This window comes from Abrus precatorius, unplaced genomic scaffold, assembly GCF_003935025.1.
Source record: "Abrus precatorius isolate BTA unplaced genomic scaffold, Abrus_2018 Scaffold2, whole genome shotgun sequence".
Taxonomy (NCBI): Eukaryota; Viridiplantae; Streptophyta; class Magnoliopsida; order Fabales; family Fabaceae; genus Abrus; species Abrus precatorius.
Window position 1 is genome coordinate 31,622,160 of NW_020874362.1, and position 25,571 is coordinate 31,647,730.

At 27.9% G+C, this 25,571-nt stretch overlaps 1 protein-coding gene across 1 annotated transcript; it reads left to right on the top strand.

Moving 5' to 3' along the window:
• Positions 1–17,195: 17,195 nt before the first annotated feature.
• LOC113857731 (putative 1-phosphatidylinositol-3-phosphate 5-kinase FAB1C) lies at positions 17,196–25,222 on the top strand. The gene is made up of 11 exons (XM_027489893.1): positions 17,196–18,703; positions 19,065–19,862; positions 19,969–20,122; positions 20,213–20,557; positions 20,667–21,428; positions 21,513–21,844; positions 21,955–22,078; positions 22,204–22,374; positions 22,548–24,041; positions 24,134–24,400; positions 24,761–25,222. Exons 1-11 carry the CDS (start codon positions 18,114–18,116, stop codon positions 25,013–25,015), a joined length of 5,292 nt encoding a protein of 1,763 aa, XP_027345694.1. The 5' UTR covers positions 17,196–18,113; the 3' UTR covers positions 25,016–25,222.
• Positions 25,223–25,571: the final 349 nt, after the last annotated feature.

Sequence of the window (25,571 nt, forward strand, 5' to 3'; positions counted from 1 at the left end):
TACCTTTAGTTAGATATTTATTCAAATTTTTACTTTCAACTGAAAATTTTAAATAAAACAGGATGGATACCTTTAAATAATTGCATAGATTTTTATTTTTTTTTAAAAGTCAATAAATTTTAAAATAAGATAATAGGTTTAGATTTTATTTTATTTTAAAAAACACACTAATGAGTTAAGAATGTTTTTGTTAAAATATGATTTTTTATTTATAAAATTAATAAATTATTAGTGCTTATTATACTATCTGTAAATTTTAAAAGGTATTATACTTACTTTAAATTGATAGTTCTGATATTTTAGAGGTATTATATCTTAAAAATTAAAAAATATTTATATTTTTTAAAATAAATTATTAATTTTTATTATCTATTATATATATTTAATATAAATTAATTATAATAATTATTACACAATAAGAGAATATAAAATATTTTTTTAATTTACACGATAACATAAACTAACATAAATCCTAAATCTAATAGTATATAAGATTTGATTTTACAGTAACCGTGACTTTAGGTGGGCTCAATTTTGATAAAATAAATAAATAAATGTCTAATTAAAATCAAGTCACCAAAATTAAATTTGTTTAAAAGTAAGTTTAAGTAAAATAGAAAATTATATTTTTTGCATTAAGGTAAGAATTTTATATTAAACTTTATTATGATATTAATATCATTAAAAAAATCGATACAAATAATAATGAAAATAATACAAACGTGTAAAAGCACCGAATCATCTTGGGCTTTTAAAGTTGCGTTTTTATTAGATAAAGCAAAAAAAACACCGAAACATACCCCCGCATAAGCATAAAATGTTGGTTGACAAATAATTAAAATTTTAAGAATTATTTTCATTTTGATACAAAATTTAGTGTATTTAATTTTAATTAGCTTGATTTTTTAAATGCTTAACTTAAGTTCTGTAGTTCAACGTTTTATTTAATAATTAATAAAAATATAATGAAAATATGATATTTCTATAAATATTTAAATAAAAACATAAAATATAAAAAAGTATTTTTAATTTTATTTTATAAATTTTCATAAATCAATGATATGTCAGTATTTTTTACAACAATATGTCATGAAAATACAAAATATATATCATTAGTTTATGCAATTTTTAAAAATTTTATATATAATAATTTAATAAAAATGGTTTTTATTATGTTTTATAAATATTTTTCAATTTTTTTAATATTCTGTATATTTAAATCAATAATATGTCATTCTTCTATTACATTTTTATTAATTATTAAATAAAATTTTAGGGTGGAAGATTTAGTTTAAATATTTAAAAAATTAAAAGAATTAAATTTAAGTAATTAAAATTAAAGAGATCAAAATTATACCTATATTAAGGTATAAAGAGAAAAAAATACAATTAAGCTAAAGTTTAATTGTTACAAGATATATTTGTCTTTGGCACCAAATATGGTTTTATTCACAATCAAGTTTGTAAATTAGTATTAGATTATTTTATCATGCCTAAAATATTTTTTTGTTTGTCTAAATGTATCTTAGTTAATTTAAATAATTTTAATATATCTTAGTTATTAAAATAGAAATATGATTGAGGAAACATTTTGATACGCAGTTTATTGAAATATTCATTTAATACTTTTTGAAAATAATAACTTATGTTATAAATTTAAATATAAAATTTATTAAAACAAATGATAAACAACTTATTTTAGTAAATTAGACTAGAAACTGTATTAAAATAAGTTAAAAGAAGCTTAATAAAATCCTAACTTGTAAGTGTTTGAGAACAACCTTTTCTAACAAACGTGATTGAATACACATTTTTATTTAGAATAATTTATTTTAAAAAAAAATTACAACACATTTTTATAAATTTTTATTTTTCTTTATCATATCATTTATTTTATTTTTTTCATGAAATAATATTGTAAATATTTTTCTTAATCCAAGATGGTTTGATCAAAGAACAGACAGGGAAGGCTCCAAATCATCGAACAGAGCAAGGACGCACATTCCATTTTTTTATAAATCAATTTTATTTGAAATTTTATTTCAAAAATAATTATGATAACATCAATAGTTTTAAAATAATTTAGCGTGCACTTAAATCATTTTATTTTAAAATTAAAAATTCACGAATTTTTAGAAAACAAAAATTATTTTTAGTGAAGCAAAGATCGAAAACGTGCACACAACTCTGTTTGACGAAATTGTCGAACTTGTCTGTATGATGACGATATTATTATTATTATAAAAAGTCATGTTCTTCTGCCTAACTCTTGATTCCATTCCATTTTGATTTCCATTACGGCTCTATCTTGAAGTGCCTTTAATTAATATCTTCAAACACTGCGTTCTTTTCTGGATAATTTGCTTTTCTAAACTTTCGAATCTGTGTGATTATAGTTTTATCTGTGATCATAGAATTATTGTTAAAAAAATACTATGAATACACTTTTTATTATTGATTAAAATTTATTAAAAATTAAAAATATAAAGAATATTAATTTAAAAATAAAAAAGGAAGACTACATGTTTTTAATAAATTTTAACTACTCTTTATCCTTAGAAAAGGACTCATCTGAGCTCACTTTCAGAGCTTTCCACGCCCACCTTTAAAGAAACTGTCACCTGATTCCATCTACTCATTGAGTCGGTGAAAGATTGAAAGCATGCTTAATTCAACTTATATAAAAAGTAACTGTTTATTTATTAATTGATAAGAGGTTTTTCAAAATAAATAATTTTTTCTATAGTTTATGATTGAGCCAAGTTCACCTAAAGTGGCAAGCAAAAGTTTTCAATTTTGGTTATGACAACACTAGTGAAATCAGAAGGATGAAAATTTGCACCATTGGGATAGTGTTGTTTCGAGGTGGCGTGGCTTGCCGGCTTCCCTTTAACCCAAAATTTCGTTTTCATAACTTAGTGATGAAGAATCTAAGGGATATAAGTATTTACTCTAGGAGATGAGTGGTGGGTAAAGCACTTATTAATTTTTATATAATGGAGAGTGGCTTATGCCCTTGCTTGTAACAGAAATTTGCATGAGCTATTGTTATTTTTGATTGATGAGCTAAATAGAACTGAAATTCTATTAAATGAGCATGGCCATATGGTTGGTCCGTAAAGTGATTCAACGAGACATACCAAAATGGGCACCATAATCTACCGTAACCACCTCTTGTCTGCATTGATATCCTCCATATAAATGAGGACAAAGGGTCGAACAGGTATCATAACTCTCTTCTTCACAAAATTAACACACCGAACAAGAACTCTGGAGTGTTAACATATATAAGCATTTATTTATTGTAGGGTATGGGCACCTGTTCATGTAAAGGTAAGTGGTCACTTGCATAGAATCCTAGAGTATAAGTTTGGAGCTTTGAAGGTGGAAACTTGGAATCTAAATAATGCGCTCACCAGACACTCAGAAAGATACAACAGAAGAGAAACTTAGGAATAAAGACGAGTATATGGCCTAGAATTACACGGCACCAGTGTCCCCTCAGATGAATAAAAACTACCGTTTAGAACAGTTGTTGAAATAGCCCAGAAGCAGTAAAACTATGATCAAGGAGCTACCAAACTTTGTACCAAAAAGCAAAGGAACTATTAATCTATCCAAGTGAATCAGCCCTTAAAAAAGGTAACATTTTCTATTAAAAAAGTTGTTTATTACAAAAAGATATAAAATATAATGAATATTATTTTTTTAATAAGAATTTACTGCCATGAATTGTTTAAACTCAGCTTTCAAATTTGAAAATTAACATTTTTTTAAATTAATTGCCTTTTCAGTTGTCATAATAATCTCCAAATTTCAACGATAAAGGCAATGCAAGGCCTAATCAAATGAATGAACAATGTATGGGTATTAGCATTAGCAGCATGTATGATTGAGATATTTACCGATCGAGTGATTAGTGAGAAAAGTTTTGAGTGCGACATAACACAATTTGAGGACTAGTGGGGGGGTGTTTGTCCTCAAGTAATTGGGAATATGGTCAAGCCGACCAATGTATGGAGACATTCATGCACAAGAAGCGACTTATTGGCTATGTTTCTTGTCATAACATAGCCAAAAGATACTAAATAGCCCCTCCTATGATCCTAATGCTAATCTTTATGCTTAGATACTAACTTCATCCTGAAGTGGATGATGATCATGACATGATAGCAAGCATCACTCCTGACTTACTTCTATTATATCTCTTTCTTATTAGTAAGTACTCAATAGGATAACTGAAAGAAGGAAAATTCTAAATAATAATAATAATAATAATAATAAAAGGTGTGAATTGGGACTAAAATTTGTTTATAAATTTTTGTAACATGTTTCTCAAAAGAAATGTATCATTCAATTTATCAGAACTAAATTCAATTATTTTATACAACTTTATATATTCATAGGTAAATTTAATTATATATAAAAAAATGTGATCCGAAGAGCATTTGGGAGAACATAGTTTATTTGAAAGAAAAGAAGTCAAGTTAAGGCTGCGAAAGGTTAGAAGCTTGAAAAGAAAGTTGTGTGCCTATCCTCATGGGTTTGTTTGACTTTATTCTTTTGTGTTTTTTATTCGATGGTAGTACTAAAATTGAAACTAATAGCTTTATACAATTTCCTCGTTACTATAATTGACTTTATATTTAGCAAAAAATTTATAACACAAGTACGAGGGCAGTTAAAGTGTTAATAAATAAATGTCGATAATAAGTTATTAACTTATCATATTAAAAATTACATAAAAAATAAGCGAGTGCATAATTGACATAACTTTATAATAAATTAAAAATATAAAAATTGAGTAATTTATATATATTTGAAAATAAGTCTTTATTATTTATAATTAGAACAAAAAATAGTAGAGGTAGATTTATTTACAGAACGTAAAGAAAGGTGAGATGGAATCCTCTCTACCAACCAAAAATAAGTCACAAAGTATGATACCACCCCACATGGAGATGACTCATTATCTATTTAGAAGCAGCAATTTTGTCCGCTTAATAGCTTAAGGACGGTTTCTCTCCCTCTTCTTTCTTATCATTCAGTGACTATTTGTGCGTAGCAATGATGTAACTCGCGGATAAAGCACAAGGAAAGGAAGCAAACTTATTCATTGCAACTTGTGATTAAACAAAACGTTTGAAATTAAAAGTTAAAAATGCGATTGAAAATTCCAAATTTGCTCGCACGAAGAAAATGAGTGTATTGGGAGAATTATGGTCTACCAAAGAAAAGCCCAACAAAGTACACTTACTTAATTTTGAAAGAAAAGCCATTGTATCTTTCCGCACAACTCAGCACTGCAGATGTTGTCTGCCCACCAAACACTTTCCAAGCTAATGCTACCAAACCCTCCTATTGCATCCTCCATCTCTTTTTATTTCGCAAAATTATTACATTTCTCATAGTTAATATAAACACATTTCTTTATAGCAGCTGTAATTAAAAGATAGTCAATAGACGCAGTAATGCGTACAAGCTATTCAATTCCCCAATATACTATACTATTACAAATAAACATATATACAAGTTGATTTATTGGATATTAGAGAATTGCAAGTTGCTTTTGTATTTTGCGTAAGTTGCCAACTGAACTTAAAAAGATAATATATATTTTGTGTATTTATATTAGAGACTTTCAAGATCAGCTTAAGGAAATAAATGTGTTAATTATCCAAGTTCGATAACGATCAAGAGATCAAGCCTACCTGTATGGGAGAACAATTCCAGGTGATACGAAAGAAATTGAGATCTTTGCCTTTCTTTCATTACAAGAAAATTTATTTTATATGATGACAATATTTATCAATAATAATTTATTCTTTTATAATATAATATTTTATCAAGAAAACCAGTAATTACATAACCCTCTGAAAATTTTCATATTAGCTACAAGTGAGTGACAAGAATGGATTGATTTTAATCTAATTATAATTTCAAAACACAATATATTATATCTATAAATAACAAATGTTATTACCTAAACAAGTCTCCCTGAGGGACTAAGTGCACGAAATCAGGTATACAATTAAACTAGGCTTATAAATACAATTGGAGTTTAGAATTATTATTATAATGTTTGAAAGTTAATTTAGAATTAGAGTTACAGTTTTAAAGCGTAATTATGTGAAATTATAGTGCAATTAAAAATATTTTTTAATATGTAACATTTTTTAATTATATCTTTTATTATTATTATTATTATCACATTGAGTGTTATTACTTACCACTACCATCACCTCTTTTGCGATCATTGATTTTTCTCACCGCTAGTTGTTCACCACCATACCATTACTGTTTATTATCATCACTTTTTTTTTAATATACAAATATCTAACACTGTTGTTTAATTTAAAAGGGAAATGAAAAAGGGAGAGTCTATTATTTATTTTATATAAATAAGAATTAAAAAATATAATTAATATATTATTACTTTTCTGAACATTATTAATACAAGAGACGAATAAAAAGATAATTTAAAAATTATAAATGAATTTTCTCTCTTTTAAATTTTTTAATTTTAAAAGGGAGACTAGCCATTCTTATTTTCTATTTTATTTAAAATTTTTAATTAAATAAGATGAAAATTAAAAGTAAAATCTCTTCTTCACTTTCCTCTACTAATATGTAATATTAAATATTATAATGTAAAAAAATAAAAGTAATAATAATAAAGCTTTTATTTTCTTAAAAAAATTAACAAAAAATTATTTTAGACTAAATTTGAGAATTAAGTTTTAAAGAAAGAGCTAAAATAGAGAAAATATTATAGTTTTAAATTTAAAGAGATATATAATATTTATAAAAATTAATATATTAAATTAAGTTAATTAAGTATTTGATCCCTCAAAAAGTTGTATATTTAAATTTAGTCTTCATAAAAAAATTGTTAAAATGTAATTTCTAATTTTTATAAATTATTATTTTTAGTTATCTAACTAATTTGGTTCATCAGATGATCTCAAGTATCAGTCTTTAATAGAGCATATCAATTATAGAGACTAAATAGTAGTTCATAAAAATATAAAAATTATATCATAGCAAAATATTTTATAGAGTATAATTTATACAACTTTTATAAAAATCAAACATTTAATTAAATTTATTAAGATTATACTATCTATCATTTTATGGATTTATTTAAAAATTATGAAATTATTAAAAATATTTTTTAAATATATGTCTAAAAATATGCAATAAAATATGTATGAAAAAAAAAATATAAGAAGAATCTAAAAATATAAATTTTATTAAAAATTATACGATATTATTGAATTTAATGCATTAATAACTTAAATTATTATAATCTCTAATAAAAATTTACTATTTTTTTATCATGTTTTTTAGAAACAGGGAAAAGTTAATTTATAGGCCAATAATAATAATAGTACGACCATAATATCGCATCAAGTATGCCAAGATTATTATAAAAACGAATTATTATTGCTGCAAAGTTTGATATAAGCTATTTTGTTGTATATGCGGACCAGTATATATGCTATTTTGTTGTCACATTATTTTGGATAAAAGTTAGGGGTAGAAAACACTAAGCTGATGACGAAATTAAAGTCTTAATTTAAATTTTATTAGACTTTAAAATAGTTTAGAATGACAAACTATATATTTTATATGGATTGATTTAAGGTGCGTAAGGTTACTCTCAATATCTTTTTAAAATAATTTACATGTAAAAGATATTTATTTTTGTAATTTATTATTAATATAATCATGTACATTTTTTTTCGTATCTTACATGCTTTCTTGATTTATTTCTATATTTAGTTTATGTAAAGAACTAGTCGTAAAATCATAATTTGTTTAATTATATTATTTAAATACTTAATCTAATATTTAATTTGCTTGAAAATTTTTGCATTTAAGTTGAATTAAACCAATATAAAAAATTTGAGTCAGTTTGGGGTTATATTTAGGGATGGCAATGGGTAAAGTACCTGATGGGCACCCGCAAAATTTACCCACAATGGGTAGGGTATTTACCCGCTATACGGGTACGGGTATGGGTGTGGGTAAAAACCCGCAAATTTTAATGGGGATGGGTGCGGGTATGGGTATCTAAGTACCCACCCCGCCCCATACCCCCATATATATATATATATATATATATATATATATATATATATATGCTTGAACTTTATTCTACAATTATGAATTGAATTTTTGTATTATTATATTACTTATGTGAAGTTATATAAGATTAATATAAAAATATATTTAATAATAAAGTAAACAAAAAAATTTATTTTGGTTTATATTTTTAATAGAAAAATTTATTTACTATTTTATATCATTTAATTAGGCTAACACAATTTAATTATTACATAGTTAATATGAGATTGACTTTTTTTTAAAATATTATTTATATATGACACACATAAAATATTTTTTACACAAATATTTTTGTTAATAAAATCATATTGATGTTTAAATCATAAAGTGAATGATAAATAATAAATATTTTATAAATATTTTATAAATTTTACAATCACTTACTATTACTGTAAACTTATTATTTATTAATAATATTTAAAAAAAAATTTAATATTTTAATTTAAAATAATATTTTTCTATGCAACATATGTATTACAAGCACAACTATAATCTATTGAATTTAAATAATATTATTCTTACTATTTATTCACATTCAAAGAAGTTTTTGAAAAGATATAAATATAAAAAATTATTGTTAATTTTTATGTTAATTTTTTTAAGATAAAAAAGTATAATTTTTTTAATATACACGTATATTTCTTTATTATAAAATTTTATTGTAACTATTTATCTTTTATTCAAATTCTTTTTTTTTAAATTTATATACATTATAAATATTTAATTCAGTAAAATAATTTTTTAGAAATTTATATTTTTGATAAAATACTTTCGTATAATATATGAGTTAAAAAATACTAGTATTAATATATATATATATATATATATTAATTATATGATATTATTTTAATTAAATCTATTATTTTTCTTACAATTTTAAATTCAAAAGTTAAAAAAAATATTTTATGTATCAACTTTCTATTGTTAGTATTGAACTTCTCTACTCTAACTCTATTCTCATTCTTAATGTCTGTCTCACTAAAACTTAATAACTATGAAATGTTATTCATTAGAGTTAGTTGTTAATGTCGTCACAAGAGGTTACTAAGTGATCCCACACGAAGGGACAACCATTGTACAGATCTATTTCGTTGTCGTTCTGACATTACCAATCAATCAAATCTCACACAAGATAAGATTATCACTGATAAATAACTTGTGTGTTTAGTTTTGCTTATTGTTTCTAAGAATTTTAGTTTAGAAAATTATTATATTAAGATACATTTAACATTTATGATCTTTGAATATTTGTTTTTTATCTATATTTGTACCTTGTTTGACAACTACATATTGAATTTTTGTATTATTATGCTACTTATGTGAAATTATATAAACATATTTTTCTTTATAAATATTTTTTTCTCAAACAAGCGCGGGTAATGGGTATAAGACGGGTATGCGGGTACCCAGAGGGTACGGGTACGGGGATTAATGTTCATACCCACGCGGGTATGGGGGTGGGTATGGGTATTTTTTTAAAACGCGGGTATGGGGATGGGTACTGTAGTACCCTACCCATACCCTACCCATTGTCATCTCTAGTTATATTATTAAAAAAAAAATGGTAAAGAGAAGAAAAATAGAAAAATGAGAGGTTTGAATTGAGTTGGATAGCTTAAAATTTGAAATTTACTGTTTATGAACATTTTTCACAAGTCTATCTATTAAATTATGTTACTATACTTTTATAATTATGCATAAAATTTTAGATGAATTAAAATTTGATAAATGTATTATTTACGGTGAATATTTATTTATATTTTGAAAAGTATAGTATTTATCAAAATAAAAATTGACTGGTAAATTTTTAAATAATTCTTAAATTGCATAAAACTTTATAAACTTAATATATTTAAATAAAGCTTTTCACTTAATGATTGAATTAAAAAAATTCAATAATCATAAAAAATTATCAATCAGAAAAAATTTAAATAAATTTTACTCTTAAATCTCCACCTTTAATAAATATTGGATATATATTGATGAATGTAAATGATTTTAATAATATTCTCGAGGTTTATTGAAGTCAATTCAATTGAATATTGGTTCATCGATTTTATACTTAATTACACGTTAGTTAGGTTGAGCAATTCAACTTACACGGCTTCATTACTATGAGCGAAAAAGTAAGCAATAAGGCAGGTTAATTTGAAAATTCTAGAATGAGAGAAATCTCTGTGTTTGTTCAGGTTATAGGTTCAACATCTAAGAGGGTAAATTAGATTCCATTCATTAATAATATATTTGAATTGCTCTTAAACCTGACAACCTAAATAAGTCAATAAGCTTACATCTAAATAGGTTAATAGGACAGCAGCAGCCTAGAATTTCATATGTAATATCATAAATATTATAATCAACTATATATGCAATTATTAATAGTAAAGTAAAATTATTTTTTTATTCTTTAACTTTAAAGTAAAATTTAATTTTGTCATCTAACTTTTTTTTTAATTCATTTTTGTCCTTAAACTTTATTTTTTTCATTTTTATATAACTTAACAGAGATATTCTAAGTGGCACTGAGATTGTCTTAACACTAATAACTAATCCTACTTGAATATTTGAATTAAAAAGCCATCAATACATGTGGAGAAGTTATCCCACCTGAGCATCCCTCTCTCAAGCTCAATTCTCGATAACACTCCTCACCTAAATCAGTGACTTTAATATGGTGAAAGGGGCAGAGTGCTCCTCCATGACAAGTTCGTGAGGGTTATGGACAACACGAAGACAGTGGAAGGGTTCGAGGGAAATGGTTGCGAAGCCAAATTCGGATTGGATGAGAATGAGAAATAAAGAGACATATATTTTGTTTTATTTAATATTGTAAGTCATGACATTGTTGCAAGCTTTAATCTTAATAAATTAGTTTCTCTGCTAAAAGAAAACTTTTTTCAGCTAGTTCGCAGATGAAATTTTTTATAGAAGAGATATTCTCTTGTTTCTAGGTAGTCATCTTATTTGTAGATCCCTTACTATCAACGTTGTTCATGACGAGAATGCCTCAATGGAAGAATCCATATGTCATAAACAAGCTTGCTACTGTTCTAGTTTCTTTATTAGCATTGTAGAAAATTGTCCTAAACAGAGGAATTCCTACATCATAATAGACAATTTTGTTGGGTTTCTTAGTTGTCATTTCACCTCAAAAAATTCTCAAGTTTAGCCTCCTAATTATCATTTTGGGTATAGAAAATGGTCTACCCATCATCCTAGGAAAAATGCTCATCTTGCACTTGTAGCTTTGTCTCCCTCCTTTCCCCTAACTCAATTAAAAATTATTCCCAAAATTTTATTCCAAAAATCCATTCAATTATTTGGTTTACAAAATAAATTAGCAAAATATCAACCCATGTCCAATTATCAATTATAAATTTGGTTTACATAATACATCAATTCTACTCCCTTTCTCTCTCTCCGTATTTAAAACTTGCAACTTTTCACTCTATTACTTATTAAGTTGTTTTAAATTTGCATGAAACTCTAAATTTCATTACTTTTTATGTATAATTCTTTAATTTTTTATGAAATATGAATCTTTCGTTATTTCGGTGTTTATTTGTGTTGCTGATAACACTTCACTTGTGGGAAGGGAAACGGAAGTTGCGAGAGGGGAAAACAAAGCTGGTGAATTGGACGAAGGGATGACAGAGCTACGAGAAAGAAGAGAAAAAACTGCAAAAAAGGAAAAAAGAGGATGTGGAAAGAGAAAGGAGAAGTGAGAAAGTTGTATTTTTAAAATAAAAAGTCCAAGTATGATTAGTTAACAATGTTGAGGCCATCTCAGCACTATCTAGAATATTTCTATTAGGTCATATAACAAAATTAATGAAAAAAACTAACATGAAAAAAAGAAGAAGTTTGAGAACAAAAATAAATTAAATAAAGTTAAAGGACAAAGACCAATTTTACTTTAAAATTAAAGAACGAAAAGACTAATTTTGTCTAATAATATTGATTCACAAAAATTAAGCTTAAAAGTGTTCCAAACACAACAATAAAAATTAACATAAATTACCACAAACAAAATATATTAAACTACAATAGTTAACTTCAAAGGACTCAAACATTAAACAACACAAACTAACAAAAATGTGTCACAAATAAGTTTTTATTTTAAATTAACTTTTCATATTAATTTTATCATATAATATTTTATATAATTGATATTGTATGATATAAAATAGTATTAAAAAAAATACTTGTATTATAAAACTGATCAATGAGAAATATGCAGACAAATAAAAATATTGGACGTAAAAAGTTTATAAAATCTCTAAAAAAAAAAGCTAAATTTTGCATAAAAGATAAATTGAAAAAAAAGCATTATTAATGAAAACTCTTGTATATTTTGTAGTTGCGAATTTCATTCGGAACTGGTAGAAAAGAGTAAAAAATAATATGAATTAATCGTTTAAGTAGCAAGACAAAACAGTAGAAGTGGATTATTCTCACCTTTTGCTTTCATGAAGACAAAGGTTTATGCACAGTTGGGACATTGATTTTGCAATATCCTCATTTCTTAGTATTTGAAGTAACAAAAACTTGCGCATCTTAAAACAATGGCTATATGGAGCTACTAAAAGTTTATAAATAGCTGAAGTGGTAGGATTTTGCATTTATTTATTTTTTACATTTTTGGTATATTTTTTAATTATTTGTAGCACTTTTCAAATTTTAGGGTACTTTAATTTTTAAAACAATTAGAATTAATTTTTAAAACTAAAAACTATTTTAAAAATAAAAATCAAACATGCTCTTAATTTTTTATTTTTTCTTGTTCTATCCCTTTTCCATCATCTGAATTAGAGTTGAAAACAACATAAACATAAAAGTTGAAGCTATAAAGGTGAAAGCTCTAATGGAAGATTTCACAATGGCTATTTATTTATTATACATGTATTGCTAAATTTTTAGGTTAGGATAAGATAAAATTTAAAATATAAATTTTCTTTAATATAACTTGTGTAATCTTTTCTCTCTTAAATCTAATTTAATTTTCATAATAAACTGTATAATTTCACTTCTAAACTTAATATTGCATTAAATTAGTCATTCAAATACCTAAATTTAAAGCATTTTTCATAGTAGATTCATAAATTTAGAATTTATATATAAAATAAACTTCTTTATTTTCTAATTATTTACACGCAAGAGTTAAAAGTTAGTGTAATTATTATTAATTCTTGTACCTAAATACTGTTTTTATTAATTAACTAAATATGATCAATAAATACATAAATAAAATTTGTTATTGATTAATATATGTATATAAAATAAATATAATTAATAAATACATATATAAATATTTTTTATATATTAATTATATAATAACTAATATATATATATATATATATTTTACACACGTATATATAGATAAGAATTAAATCATAGAAAATAATATGCGCCAAACATATATGACTTATATAATAAACAATCATAAAATGTTGCAATGATTGAAAATAAAAATACAAAAATAATGATTGTAACAAAGTAAAAATAATATAAAATATCGAATTATAAATATATAAGAAAGTACATAAAAGCATTATACAATTCTTAAAAATAAAAATTTAAATTAACTTATATTGAAATGAATTAACTATAAATAGAAATAGATAATTTAGTAAATATTTATTATTAAAAAAATTTAAACTTCAAAGTATAAGAATATATATTTTTAAAAAAGGAAAATATTATTTTAAAAATTTGAATCTTAAATAAAATTTATAATAAGTTTAATTTGATGGCCGGTATAACAAATTTTATATTATAAAAAAATTAAAATACATAATAGATATGAATTTTAAATTAATTATTAAAAAATTTAATAAATTTTATTAATATAATAATAATAATAATAATAATAATAATAATAATAATAATAATAATAATAATAATAATAATAATAATTAGATGACACTTAATTTTTATATTATCAGTATATTTAAAATAAAATTTATTATTATTATTAAATGAAATATTCCGAGTTGTTGCACCATATATAATTTTAGAAAAGAATTGTTACTTATTTTAAAGAAATTAACATAAATGCTTAATATTAAATGTATGTACAGAACTTTCTCATTATTTGTTTTTTTTTTTTTTTTGTTTGCGAATATCATTATTTGTTATTTTGAAGATATGACACGCACAACTATTTATACTGAACATTCATTTAGTCAGTTTTATGATAATAAGTCGCTCAAACATTAGAAATATACAAATAAATTTTATTTCAAATTGTAACTAACGAAAAAAACTTATGTAACCTTGTTTAAATGGCTTATTTGATTATTTACTATATATTTTTTATTTTAATTTGATATTTTAAAATTCATTCCAGCCATTAACTTTAAGAATAAAAAATAAAAATAAAAATTCCATTTTTGTTGAGGGTGCATGCTTAGCAACTATGTTTACAATGAGCGTGTTGATGATTCGAATTCAAGAAAAATAAACCGTTCTTCAAACCAAAATATTTATATTTTATTAGAGAATCCACCCTCATAAATTCAATTTATTTTATGATACCAAAATCAAATTTTGTTGCCCATTTGAGAAAAATTCCTAATCACGTCTGTTCCGAATTTGCGTAATAAATGACGAAGTGATGCTGATTAAAAATACTAATAAACCGAACTTGTTTCTTTTCTAAGAAGCTTAGCCTATACATTTTAATTTTTTTTAAATATTTTTCTTTAAACATAGATACATATTATACTTTAATTTATTTTGTCGATTCTTAGCATTATATAAGTCTCTTTAGAACATTAATTTTAAATATCTAGCATCAATTTTGTGTCTCCATAATGTAAAATAAAATTTCAGATAAAATCATAAAACCTATGTATTTAATAAAAGTGTTAATTTTATTTTAAAAAAACAGCAATGCATTTAAATTAGTAAATAATAACAATAAAACTTGTAGAAGTATCTTTAAAATATTTATTTACAATTAAAATATAAAATTTTAATTTAAATATAATGATCGTGTGAAGAATATATTCTAATTACAATATATTCTAATTAATTAATAATATGAAATTTACATTGATCTTCACTAATATTGAACAATAAGAATATTTATGTTATAAAGTATAAATAAACTGAAATATTAAAAGAGAAAAATTTATTATACCATATCAATAAAAGTGACATGTCTTAATCTTAATAAAAATTTTCAATTTTAAATCTTTATATTTTTAAGTGCAATTTAATACAATAAATATTTGTTATTATTAAAATACTTATATTATATTTTTACTCATAAAATTATTTAATTATATTATTTTGAATGATGTAGTTTACAATTTTTTTTAAAAAATTGTTATAATTAAAAAAAATAGAAAACCCTTTTTAATAGTTATTAGATTTTAGCTCATATATCACGTTGTAAGAAACTTACACAATCTCTTTTTGACAGTGGTGATTGATCATGGCATTGGAAGACACCAGGTACTAAAATATTTTAGAATAACATTTAATTATTAATAAAATTTTACATAACTAAAACACGATTGGATATTAAAATAAAGGCGAATATTTATTTTAATTTTGTATATTATGAAGAAATATTATCAATATGCGTGACTTTATAAAATTTTTCTTTTAAACTATAATTTTATAAAATGACATTTATTCTAATTTTGTCCACATATAACATGATAATAAAAATAAAATTTTTAAAAAAATTAAGAACTATAGTAATATTTTTCTAAAATTAAAAATTAAATTCATTAACATTTATAAATTGTATTTATTTAAATCAAATAATAAAATTTTGTAAAGTTATTTATTTTATTATAAATTATATTTAAGGTTATCAATTGAATTTAATAATATTATACAATTTAAATAAAAACTTACAGTCTACAATTTTTACTATTTTATAATGTGTACATAGGCAAACATGATAATAAATAATAAGTATACCTCATTAAATGAATTAAATTATTATAAAATAATATATTAAATAATTTTATGATTTTAAAATAATAAATATTTTTATTTTTAATATTTTTTACTTCTTAATATAGATCCTAAATGTATATTAGAAAAATAATTTAATTAAAATATACAAATAATGTTAAATTTTACACTGTCATTTAATCATAGATTACTATATCACTAAAAGTTATTAATTTTTATGATAATTAATATTAAAATTATATTATAATATATTCTAATTAATTAACAATAAGAAAAAATTTACATTAATAACATAGTAAAATTAAACTCTCAAATTTTTTTTTATATACTGTTTCAAATAAAACTTACACGTTGTTTAGACACTGTTATTGTTGACAAAACTCAAATTTTAGTTAATAAATAATATTAACAAACCTTCAAATATTACATCTAAATTTTGTTGTACCCTTTAAGACACACGTTTTAAAAAAATATTATTTCATTTTATTGCAATCAAACCCGAAGTTTTCAATGTAAACGGATTACGAGCGCACACCGCATGTGAACATAGTATTTACGAGTTTTGCATTAGTGTCAAATAAATGATGGCTTTTAAGCTGCTTTTTATTACATTGCCTATAAAAAAATGTTATAAGAATTTCATATTTTTCTATAGTAATTTCATATATGGCATAAAAATATATAAAAACTTTTTAATATATATTTATTATTATAACTATAAAAAAGTGATAAAAAGGTTCAACCTATGGTCTAAGCATGACGCTGACCAATGAACAGGAAAACTTGCAGATGGATCAAAACAGGCAAAGTTTAACAAACATAAAGAAAAAACAAACCAATTAATTAACTAACAATAGTACGATTGAAGATAAAGGTATTATACTAATTAATTAAACCCTAGCTAAGCATGCTGATGGAGGACCAATAGGAAGGGAGAGTTTATTAAAATACAAAATTATACTGTTATATGTTTATTAACATCTGAGAAGGAATCATCCCTTATTATTATTTTTTATAAAAAATAATAAATATATTGCGTGCTCTTTTCGAAAATTCAACAAAACAATAATCAATAACATTTATTATTATAAACATAAAATAATATTATAATAAGGTGGTGAGAGAAGAGAGGGTGAAAGGAAAAGAAAAGAAAGGAAAGGAAAAGAAAAGAAAGGAAAGGAGTGAGGGGTGAGAGAGAGAGAAATGGGTATGAAGGAAGTGGCGTTGTTGTTTGAGATGCGAGCCTATTCCGGTAGAAAGGGAACCTTCTCCGTACTTCTTCTCTTTCTGCTTTTGATTCTAATTCTTCCCATTATTTAAAGTTTCTTCCTTCTTTCACAGTTTTTCTTTTCTTGTTCTTCTTCTTGAGGGATTCAAAGACTTCACCTTTTAGTTCTAAACATCAATATACACTCGTTTTCTATTAAGGGTCTTGTTTCTTTTGTGGTTTTACGTGTTGAGGTAATGCTTGAATCGGTTCCTCAGTGCATTCTTGATGATTTGGGGATCGGTTAGTTTTGTGGGGTCATTAGCATTTCAAAGTTTCGTGCTTTTCTTGGTGGGTTTTGGAGAAAGATTCTCGTTCTTTGTTTGTGATATTTGAAACATTGTTCCGTGGGTTTAGATTTTATTTGGGTAGGATTTTCGGTGTAAATAGTGTTTGATTGGTGAATCCTAGATTTTCGTCGCTATAGTTGTCGCCTCCTCCTTTGATATTATTTGATTCCCTGGAGGATTTGCATTCGCCAAAAAGTAAAAGAGGAAAAAAAAGAGAAAACGAAAAAAATGGAAATAAATTTTAATTTGATTTAAACAATCCCAGTCACACCCCCCCCCCAACCCCCCCAATTTTATCGTGGGTTTTACCAATACTCTTCACTTGATTTTTTATTTTTAGACAATTTTAGTGATCAGTATTCTGGTGCCAAAGGATAGATTTTTACTTTTGCTTTTGGGTTTGTGAAAGAAAATTCCTATACCGAAGTTAAGAGAGGGAAGCGTAGAGCGTTTTTTGTTTTGGAGTTCTCTGTTGGGTCATTACATCTTATATGGGAATACCTGATAGTTCAGTACTAGATCTAATAGAAAAGTTTAGGTCTTGGGTTTCTTGGGGAGGAAGTGATTTGTGTTTGTCTGAAAATTTTGATATGCTCAATAGTGGCTGCAAAATGTGTTGTGAGTGTAATAGAGATTTCAATGAGATGGGTCAACAGGACAAGTACAATTGCAAAGGCTGTGGCCGTTGGTTGTGTGGGAAATGTATCCGAGGTTGTGATCTCACAAATCATGAACACAATAACAATCCTGGATTCAGGGAAACCGTTCGTTCCTGCAAGTTCTGTTCAGATGCCAATAGGATGATGATTGAGGGTCAGAGGAAGTGTAGTGAGAAAGTGCACCCTTCTGTCTCTCCACAAGAGAGTCCAAGACAAAGTCCTGAGCCACCTTCCCCATGTTTTAGTGTTGAAAGTGAAAGAACCAGTTCTCCACTGAATATTGAATTGAATCAGGGAAATCAATTTGAGCGCTATTTTCACAACCAAGATTATGGATATTATCCTTGTTCAGTTGTCAACAGGAGTATGACCTCATCTGGTTCTCACCCTTCTCTTTTATCTACTCATCCATCAACCTTTAGGTAATCTTGTTTTAATCATTATCGCATGAAGTTTAATGGTTTTGTTTTATTTATTTTTTATTTGGAAGTTGATTAAGAAATTATTGCATGTCATATCTTATCATAATGGTGTTCTCTGATGTATGACAACTGAAAATGTATATTTTCATTGGCATTTTTATTTCTGAATACGTGATCTCATATATGTGTCTTCCCATTTTTATTCTGAATACATGATCTCTTATATGTGTCTTCCCATTCTTGAATTTGTGAACAAATGATATTTTTTAATTATTTGAAACTTAAAGTTACTTGCATAATTCATGTAATCCCCCTTCTCCAAAACTTCCTTGTGCTTGATATATGTTGTGTATAAATGTAGGAGTGACGAAGAAGGGACAGAGGATTCTGGGAAGCACTTTCTCAGCCCATCACGTACATATTGTGATAATTATTCAGATATAGATTCAAGTAGGGTTAGTGCTAGACATGACACTTACAACTATAATTCTGTGGGGTCAAGTCCTTCAGAGAGCCCTTCTAGGATTGGTTTTACTTCTAGTAGGGTTGGGCTTCCTGTACAAAAGGGGCAGGAGAAAAGTCTCGTCCCTCAGAATGATGGTCCCTTTGGTCAACAAAGTATGGCTGTTTTAAGAAAGCCTGAACAAGGGACTGAGGATGCATATACTACTGGTTATTTTTCTGATGACTTGTCTATTTTCCGGAACCAGAATGATAATTCACAGAGGCCATTGGATTTTGAAAACAATGGTCTTATTTGGTTCCCCCCACCGCCTGATGATGAAAATGATGATGCAGAAGGCAATTTTTTTACATACGATGATGAGGATGATGATATTGGTGACTCAGGTGCCATGTTCTCATCCAGTAGCAGTCTATCTAATATGTTTCCTGGAAAGGAAAAACATAATGAGGGAAACAAGGAACCTTTAAAAGCTGTCATACAAGGGCATTTTAGAGCTCTTGTTTCACAGCTTTTAGAGGGAGAGGGTATTACAATTGGTAAGGAAAATGATTCTGAGGATTGGCTTGACATAGTTGCAACAGTAGCATGGCAGGCTGCTAACTTTGTGAGACCAGATACCAGCAAAGGTGGCAGTATGGATCCTGGTGATTATGTAAAGGTCAAATGCATAGCATCTGGAAGCCCAAGTGAAAGGTAATATGTGTATTCCAAAATTTGCCTATATACCTTGTGGATCACTGCCATGTTCCTAGGCATTTCTGTGTGATTTACCTTTAAATTATGGATTTTTGTTGTGCAGTGCTGTTATCAAAGGAGTGGTTTGTACAAAAAATATTAAGCATAAGCGCATGACCTCTCAATATAAAAAGCCTCGGCTACTTCTTTTAGGAGGAGCACTGGAATATCAGAAAGTTCCAAATCAACTGGCTTCTTTTGATACATTGTTGCAGCAGGTGCCATAATGATTCGCCTATGGGTTGTGTGTCTTCAGTTTAAGTTTTTTTTTCCCTTGAAAAGAGTTTCTGATTTGCTAATGCTGGCAGGAAAATGATCATCTGAAGATGATCATTTCAAAAATTGAGGCTCTTCGACCAAATGTTTTGCTGGTAGAAAAAAGTGTAGCTTCATGTGCTCAGGAATATTTGCTGGCAAAGGAAATCTCCTTGGTGTTGAATGTTAAAAGGCCTTTGCTGGACCGTATAGCTCGCTGCACCGGTGCTCTTGTCACTCCATCGGTGGATAATTTATCTAAAGCACGATTAGGGCATTGTGAATTGTTCCGGTTAGACAGATTGGTGGAGGATCATGAGACTGCTAATCAATTCAATAAAAAGCCATCCAAAACATTAATGTTTTTTGAAGGTTGTCCACGGCGTTTGGGTTGCACGGTATTCCATTTTTTTTAATATCCCTTTGTTCTTTTTGTTTCATTCTTCTTTTTTGTGTAAGCTATGGATGTGCAATTGAGTCTGTTTCTGCTTTTGATTATTAATATAGGTCTTACTGAGGGGCACATGCCGTGCAGAACTAAAGAAAATTAAGCATGTTGTGCAATATGCTGTTTTTGCAGCCTATCACTTATCTCTTGAGACGTCATTCCTTGCTGATGAGGGTGCTACCCTACCTAAAATGATAGTAAAACACTTGACTGACATGCCTGAGAGTGCAACTGTTGACACAGACATTCCTATGATGTCTAACACCATTTCTATTTCATCAGCCACGTGCCAACCAGAAGCTGAGGATGCTTCTAGATTGAAAGACTCTGTTGGTCTTGATTTGAAGCTTGAAAATTTAGGATCAGCATCAGAGCATCTTGATGACCTTAGTTCTCATTCATGTACTGGCACCATGGCAAATTATAGGGATGGGAGTGCACTTTCTGATTCATACTATAATCATTTAACTTCTAATTTGACTGTAAAATCAGAATATTTGCCCCAGTACAATGAATCTAAGGGGGATACTATATTAAGTTCAAGCGACCTTTTGCAATCAGAATTGCAACAGACCATAGTTCAAGAGGAGAGGGAGTGTGGTGAAGTGGCTGACTCAACAAAAGACAGAACTAATGACGATGAGCTTTCTGGTGATTACTTCTCTGCCACTGATGGTCATCAAAGCATATTGGTGTACTTTTCCAGTCATTGTGTATCGAAAGGAACTGTATGTGAGCGTACTAGGTTGCTGCGCATAAAATTCTATGGCTCTTTTGATAAGCCTCTTGGGAGATATCTTCGTGATGATCTGTTTGATCAGGTAAGTCGTGTTTATTTTACTGTGTTTTTGGTGGTAGCGTTGACTCTGAAGTGAAATAGTGAGAATTACTCCTTTTTTTCACAGACATCTTGCTGTCAATCTTGTAAAGAGCCAGCAGAGGCTCATGTCCTTTGTTTTACTCACCAGCAAGGAAATCTCACAATCAATGTTAGGCGCCTTCCGTCTGTGAAGTTGCCAGGAGAAAGAGATGGCAAGATTTGGATGTGGCACAGGTGTCTGAGGTGCCCTCATGTGGATGGAGTTCCACCAGCAACTCGGAGAGTTGTTATGTCGGATGCCGCCTGGGGTTTATCTTTTGGAAAGTTCTTGGAACTTAGCTTTTCAAACCATGCAACAGCAAACCGAGTTGCAACCTGTGGACATTCTTTGCAGAGGGATTGCCTCCGTTTTTATGGGTAAATCATCCAGACAGGGAACCACTGATTGATTATTTTGTTTATCTATGTAAATGTAAATTAGGTTGGTTATCAATACTTGAAAGGTGATAAACAACCTGATGTAACAGGTTTGGGAGCATGGTTGCATTCTTCCGGTATTCCCCTATTGATATTCTTTCTGTCCATCTACCCCCATCTGTGCTGGAATTTGGTCACGTCCAAGAGGAGTGGATTATAAAGGAGGCAGGAGAGGTGATATTGAAAACTACTGTTAATATTTGCTTCACTTAAAAAGTATTGCTGTACAATATTTTTAGTTTATCTACTCCTTAGTATCAAAATTTAACTTCCTTCACCTTCCCCTCTTTTCTGAACAGCTTTTAAGTAAAGTGGAAACCTTGTATTTGGAGATATCAAATGTGTTGAAAAGGTTGGAAACAAAGATTGTGTCTCCTGTTGCTGGAAATGAGCTGTCTGATGCCTGTGACATTCATAACCACATAATGGATCTGAAAGATATGCTTCAAAGAGAAAGAGCTGATTATCATGTGTGTAAGCTAATTCATATCTGGTGTCAATGTGTCATTGTTGTATTGGGGTACTTGATCTATAGAACCTCATGGAGTGCAAGTGTTTGCTTATTTTGACATTTTGCTGATGTGTATATCTGTTTCTAACGTTCTATTTTTTTTACCCTTTTCTTATGCATGTATATGTGTAGGGTTTGCTACAATCAGCCCCATTGACCCCACAACCAGGGAAGATAACGTTAGACATTCTGGAACTAAATCGTGTGCGGCGTTCTCTTCTTATTGGGTCACACGTTTGGGATCACCGGCTATACTCATTGGAGTCTCTCATTAAAAGAAGTTTTAGTTTTAAACAAGACAATGAAGTATGTCCTGATGTTAAAGAATTTAGACTTGACACATTCCACAAGGATCAGAATTTTGACAATGGGCTTGAGCAAAATAATTCTCAGCTTTCAAAATTGCATGAGTCTCATGACAGTCAAATACTTGGAGAGATGGATGACACACTTGAACCTAGTGCTTCCGAGTCATTTACATATTATCTTGATGGAGAGGAAGTATATTCAGATGGGGAACTTATTGCCAACAAAACATTATCTGAGTGTCTCCCACCAAATGAGTCCAATCTTTCTGAGAAAATAGATTCTGCATGGACTGGAACTGATCAACCTCCATTGAAAGTTGAACCACTTCATACATTTCAAGCAAATGCTGTCCCATCTGGAAGTGTTTGGCGTTCTAATCATGATAACCCTTCTTTTAGAAGGTTGTCACAACCAATGCGAGTTCATTCTTTTGATTCAGCATTAAGGGTTCAGGAAAGAATAAAAAAAGTCTTGCCTTCATCTTTACATTTATCAACACTTAGATCTTTTCATGCTTCTGGAGATTACAGGAATATGGTTAGAGACCCTGTCTCTAATGTACTGCAAACTTACTTTCAAATGTTGCCGTGGGAGGCACAGAAACTAAATTTGATTCTAAGCTCCCCGCCATCTTTTGTTTCCTCCATTTCTCACATAGCTGAAGGTGCTCGGTTGCTGCTTCCCCAAAGATATCATGGTGATAGAGTTATTGCTGTTTATGACAATGATTACTCTAGCATAATATCCTATGCCCTTAGTTCCAAGGAGTATGAAGATTGGGTTTCTGGTAAGTCAGATCTGCATGATAGTAGCTGGATTGCTTGTGATAAAACCAAAGAAGATTTAGCTACTTCCAGCTATTCTGCATGGGGTACTATGGAGTTGGACTACATCAATTTTGGCAGTTATGGGTCTGAAGATGCACCATCTTCTGTTGGTTCTCTTCTCAGGGACCCCAAAAAATCTTTACACTTACAAATTTCTTTTGGGGATGATTCATTGGGTGCTGGAGGTAAAGTGAATTTCTCTGTCACTTGCTATTTTGCGAAGCAGTTTGAATCACTTAGGAAAAAGTGCTGCCCTAATGAGGTTGATTTCATGCGATCCTTGAGCCGTTGTCGGAGATGGAGTGCACAAGGAGGCAAAAGTAATGTATATTTTGCCAAGTCATTAGATGAAAGGTTTATTATTAAACAAGTGACTAAGACAGAGTTGGATTCCTTTGAAGAATTTGCACCTCAGTATTTCAAATACCTGATGGATGCCCTTAGTTCAGGAGGCCCAACTTGCCTTGCCAAAATTCTTGGTATTTATCAGGTGAGAGCTCATTCTTTGACATTGCGTCCAAGTGCCATACCGGTGTATAACTGTAAATTTTATGTTCATAATATTTCTTGTATTGGTGGCAGGTCACTGTCAAATACCCAAAAGGTGGCAAGGAAACAAAAATAGATGTGATGGTAATGGAGAATCTCTTTTACAAGAGAAAAATATCGAGGGTATATGATCTCAAGGGCTCAGAAAGATCAAGGTATAATCCAGATACAACCGGGACAAACAAAGTTATGCTAGACATGAATTTGTTAGAAGCATTGAGAACAAAACCCATATTTCTTGGGAGTAGGGCTAAGAGAAGACTCGAAAGAGCCGTGTGGAATGACACATCCTTTTTGGCGGTAAGCATTATTTTCTTTTCTAAACTCACCTTTAAAGATGTTGCATCTTTGGCTTCCAAATCATTGCATGACAAATCTGACACGTTTTAACATCCCATTTCATGGTTTTACTTCATATTTGATAGTGAGTAATGTTAGTAACACACTTTTCAATATACTTCTTGTGATTGGTCCATTTTTTACAGTCAAAGCAGTCTCATAAATTGATTACTTTTTAAATGTTGCTTTGATTTTTGAAAAATAGATCAATGGCATGAAGTGTGTTAAAATAGTGTGTTGGCATTTTCCTTGATAGATACTTAAGGATATAAATTGTATCTTTTGTAAAGTTGCTACTTACTCTCTCCTATTGTGGTTCAGTCTGTTGATGTTATGGACTATTCATTGTTGGTTGGAGTGGATGATGAACGCAAGGAACTGGTTTTGGGCATCATTGATTTCATGAGACAGTACACATGGGACAAGCATTTGGAAACATGGGTGAAGGCTTCTGGGATACTTGGGGGTCCAAAGAATGCTGCCCCTACAATAGTTTCTCCTAAACAATACAAGAAAAGGTTTAGGAAAGCTATGACTACCTATTTTCTCACATTACCTGAGCAGTGGTCATCATGAAAAATTGTATACGTATATATTCTTTTCTCAACAACACATACATGGGCGGAGGCAGTGGTCAAATGTACATGTTAGTCATGTATCCATATTGGATACTTCTCGGATGTTTTGGATACACCTACCTGTACTATACTCTCTTTTTTTTAATACATTGTTATTAATGAGAATATTACAATAATTTGATAAATTAATACTCATGATTACTGCTAACTTATTTTCTTTGCCTTAGATCACCTTGCCTTCAACTCAAAATGGTAATGCGTCAATTGACAGTGTTAAAACTGTTTGAAATCTTCATACGTTTCTTTGTTAGAATATTGAATTTGTGTAAAATATGGAAGGCAAATGGACAAAGTTTAAATGCTATTTTTTTTTTTAACAGAATTAGAGTTTTATTTTGATAATTTGCATGCATTAAAAGTTACTACACTAGTATTACAGGTTGACACACATGGACGTAAAATTTTAATTTTAATTGAAGAATAATATTAAAAGTATTTAGGATGAAACTTATTTAATAAACATTTGTTTTTCCAATTGATTGAGCTGTAAGTGA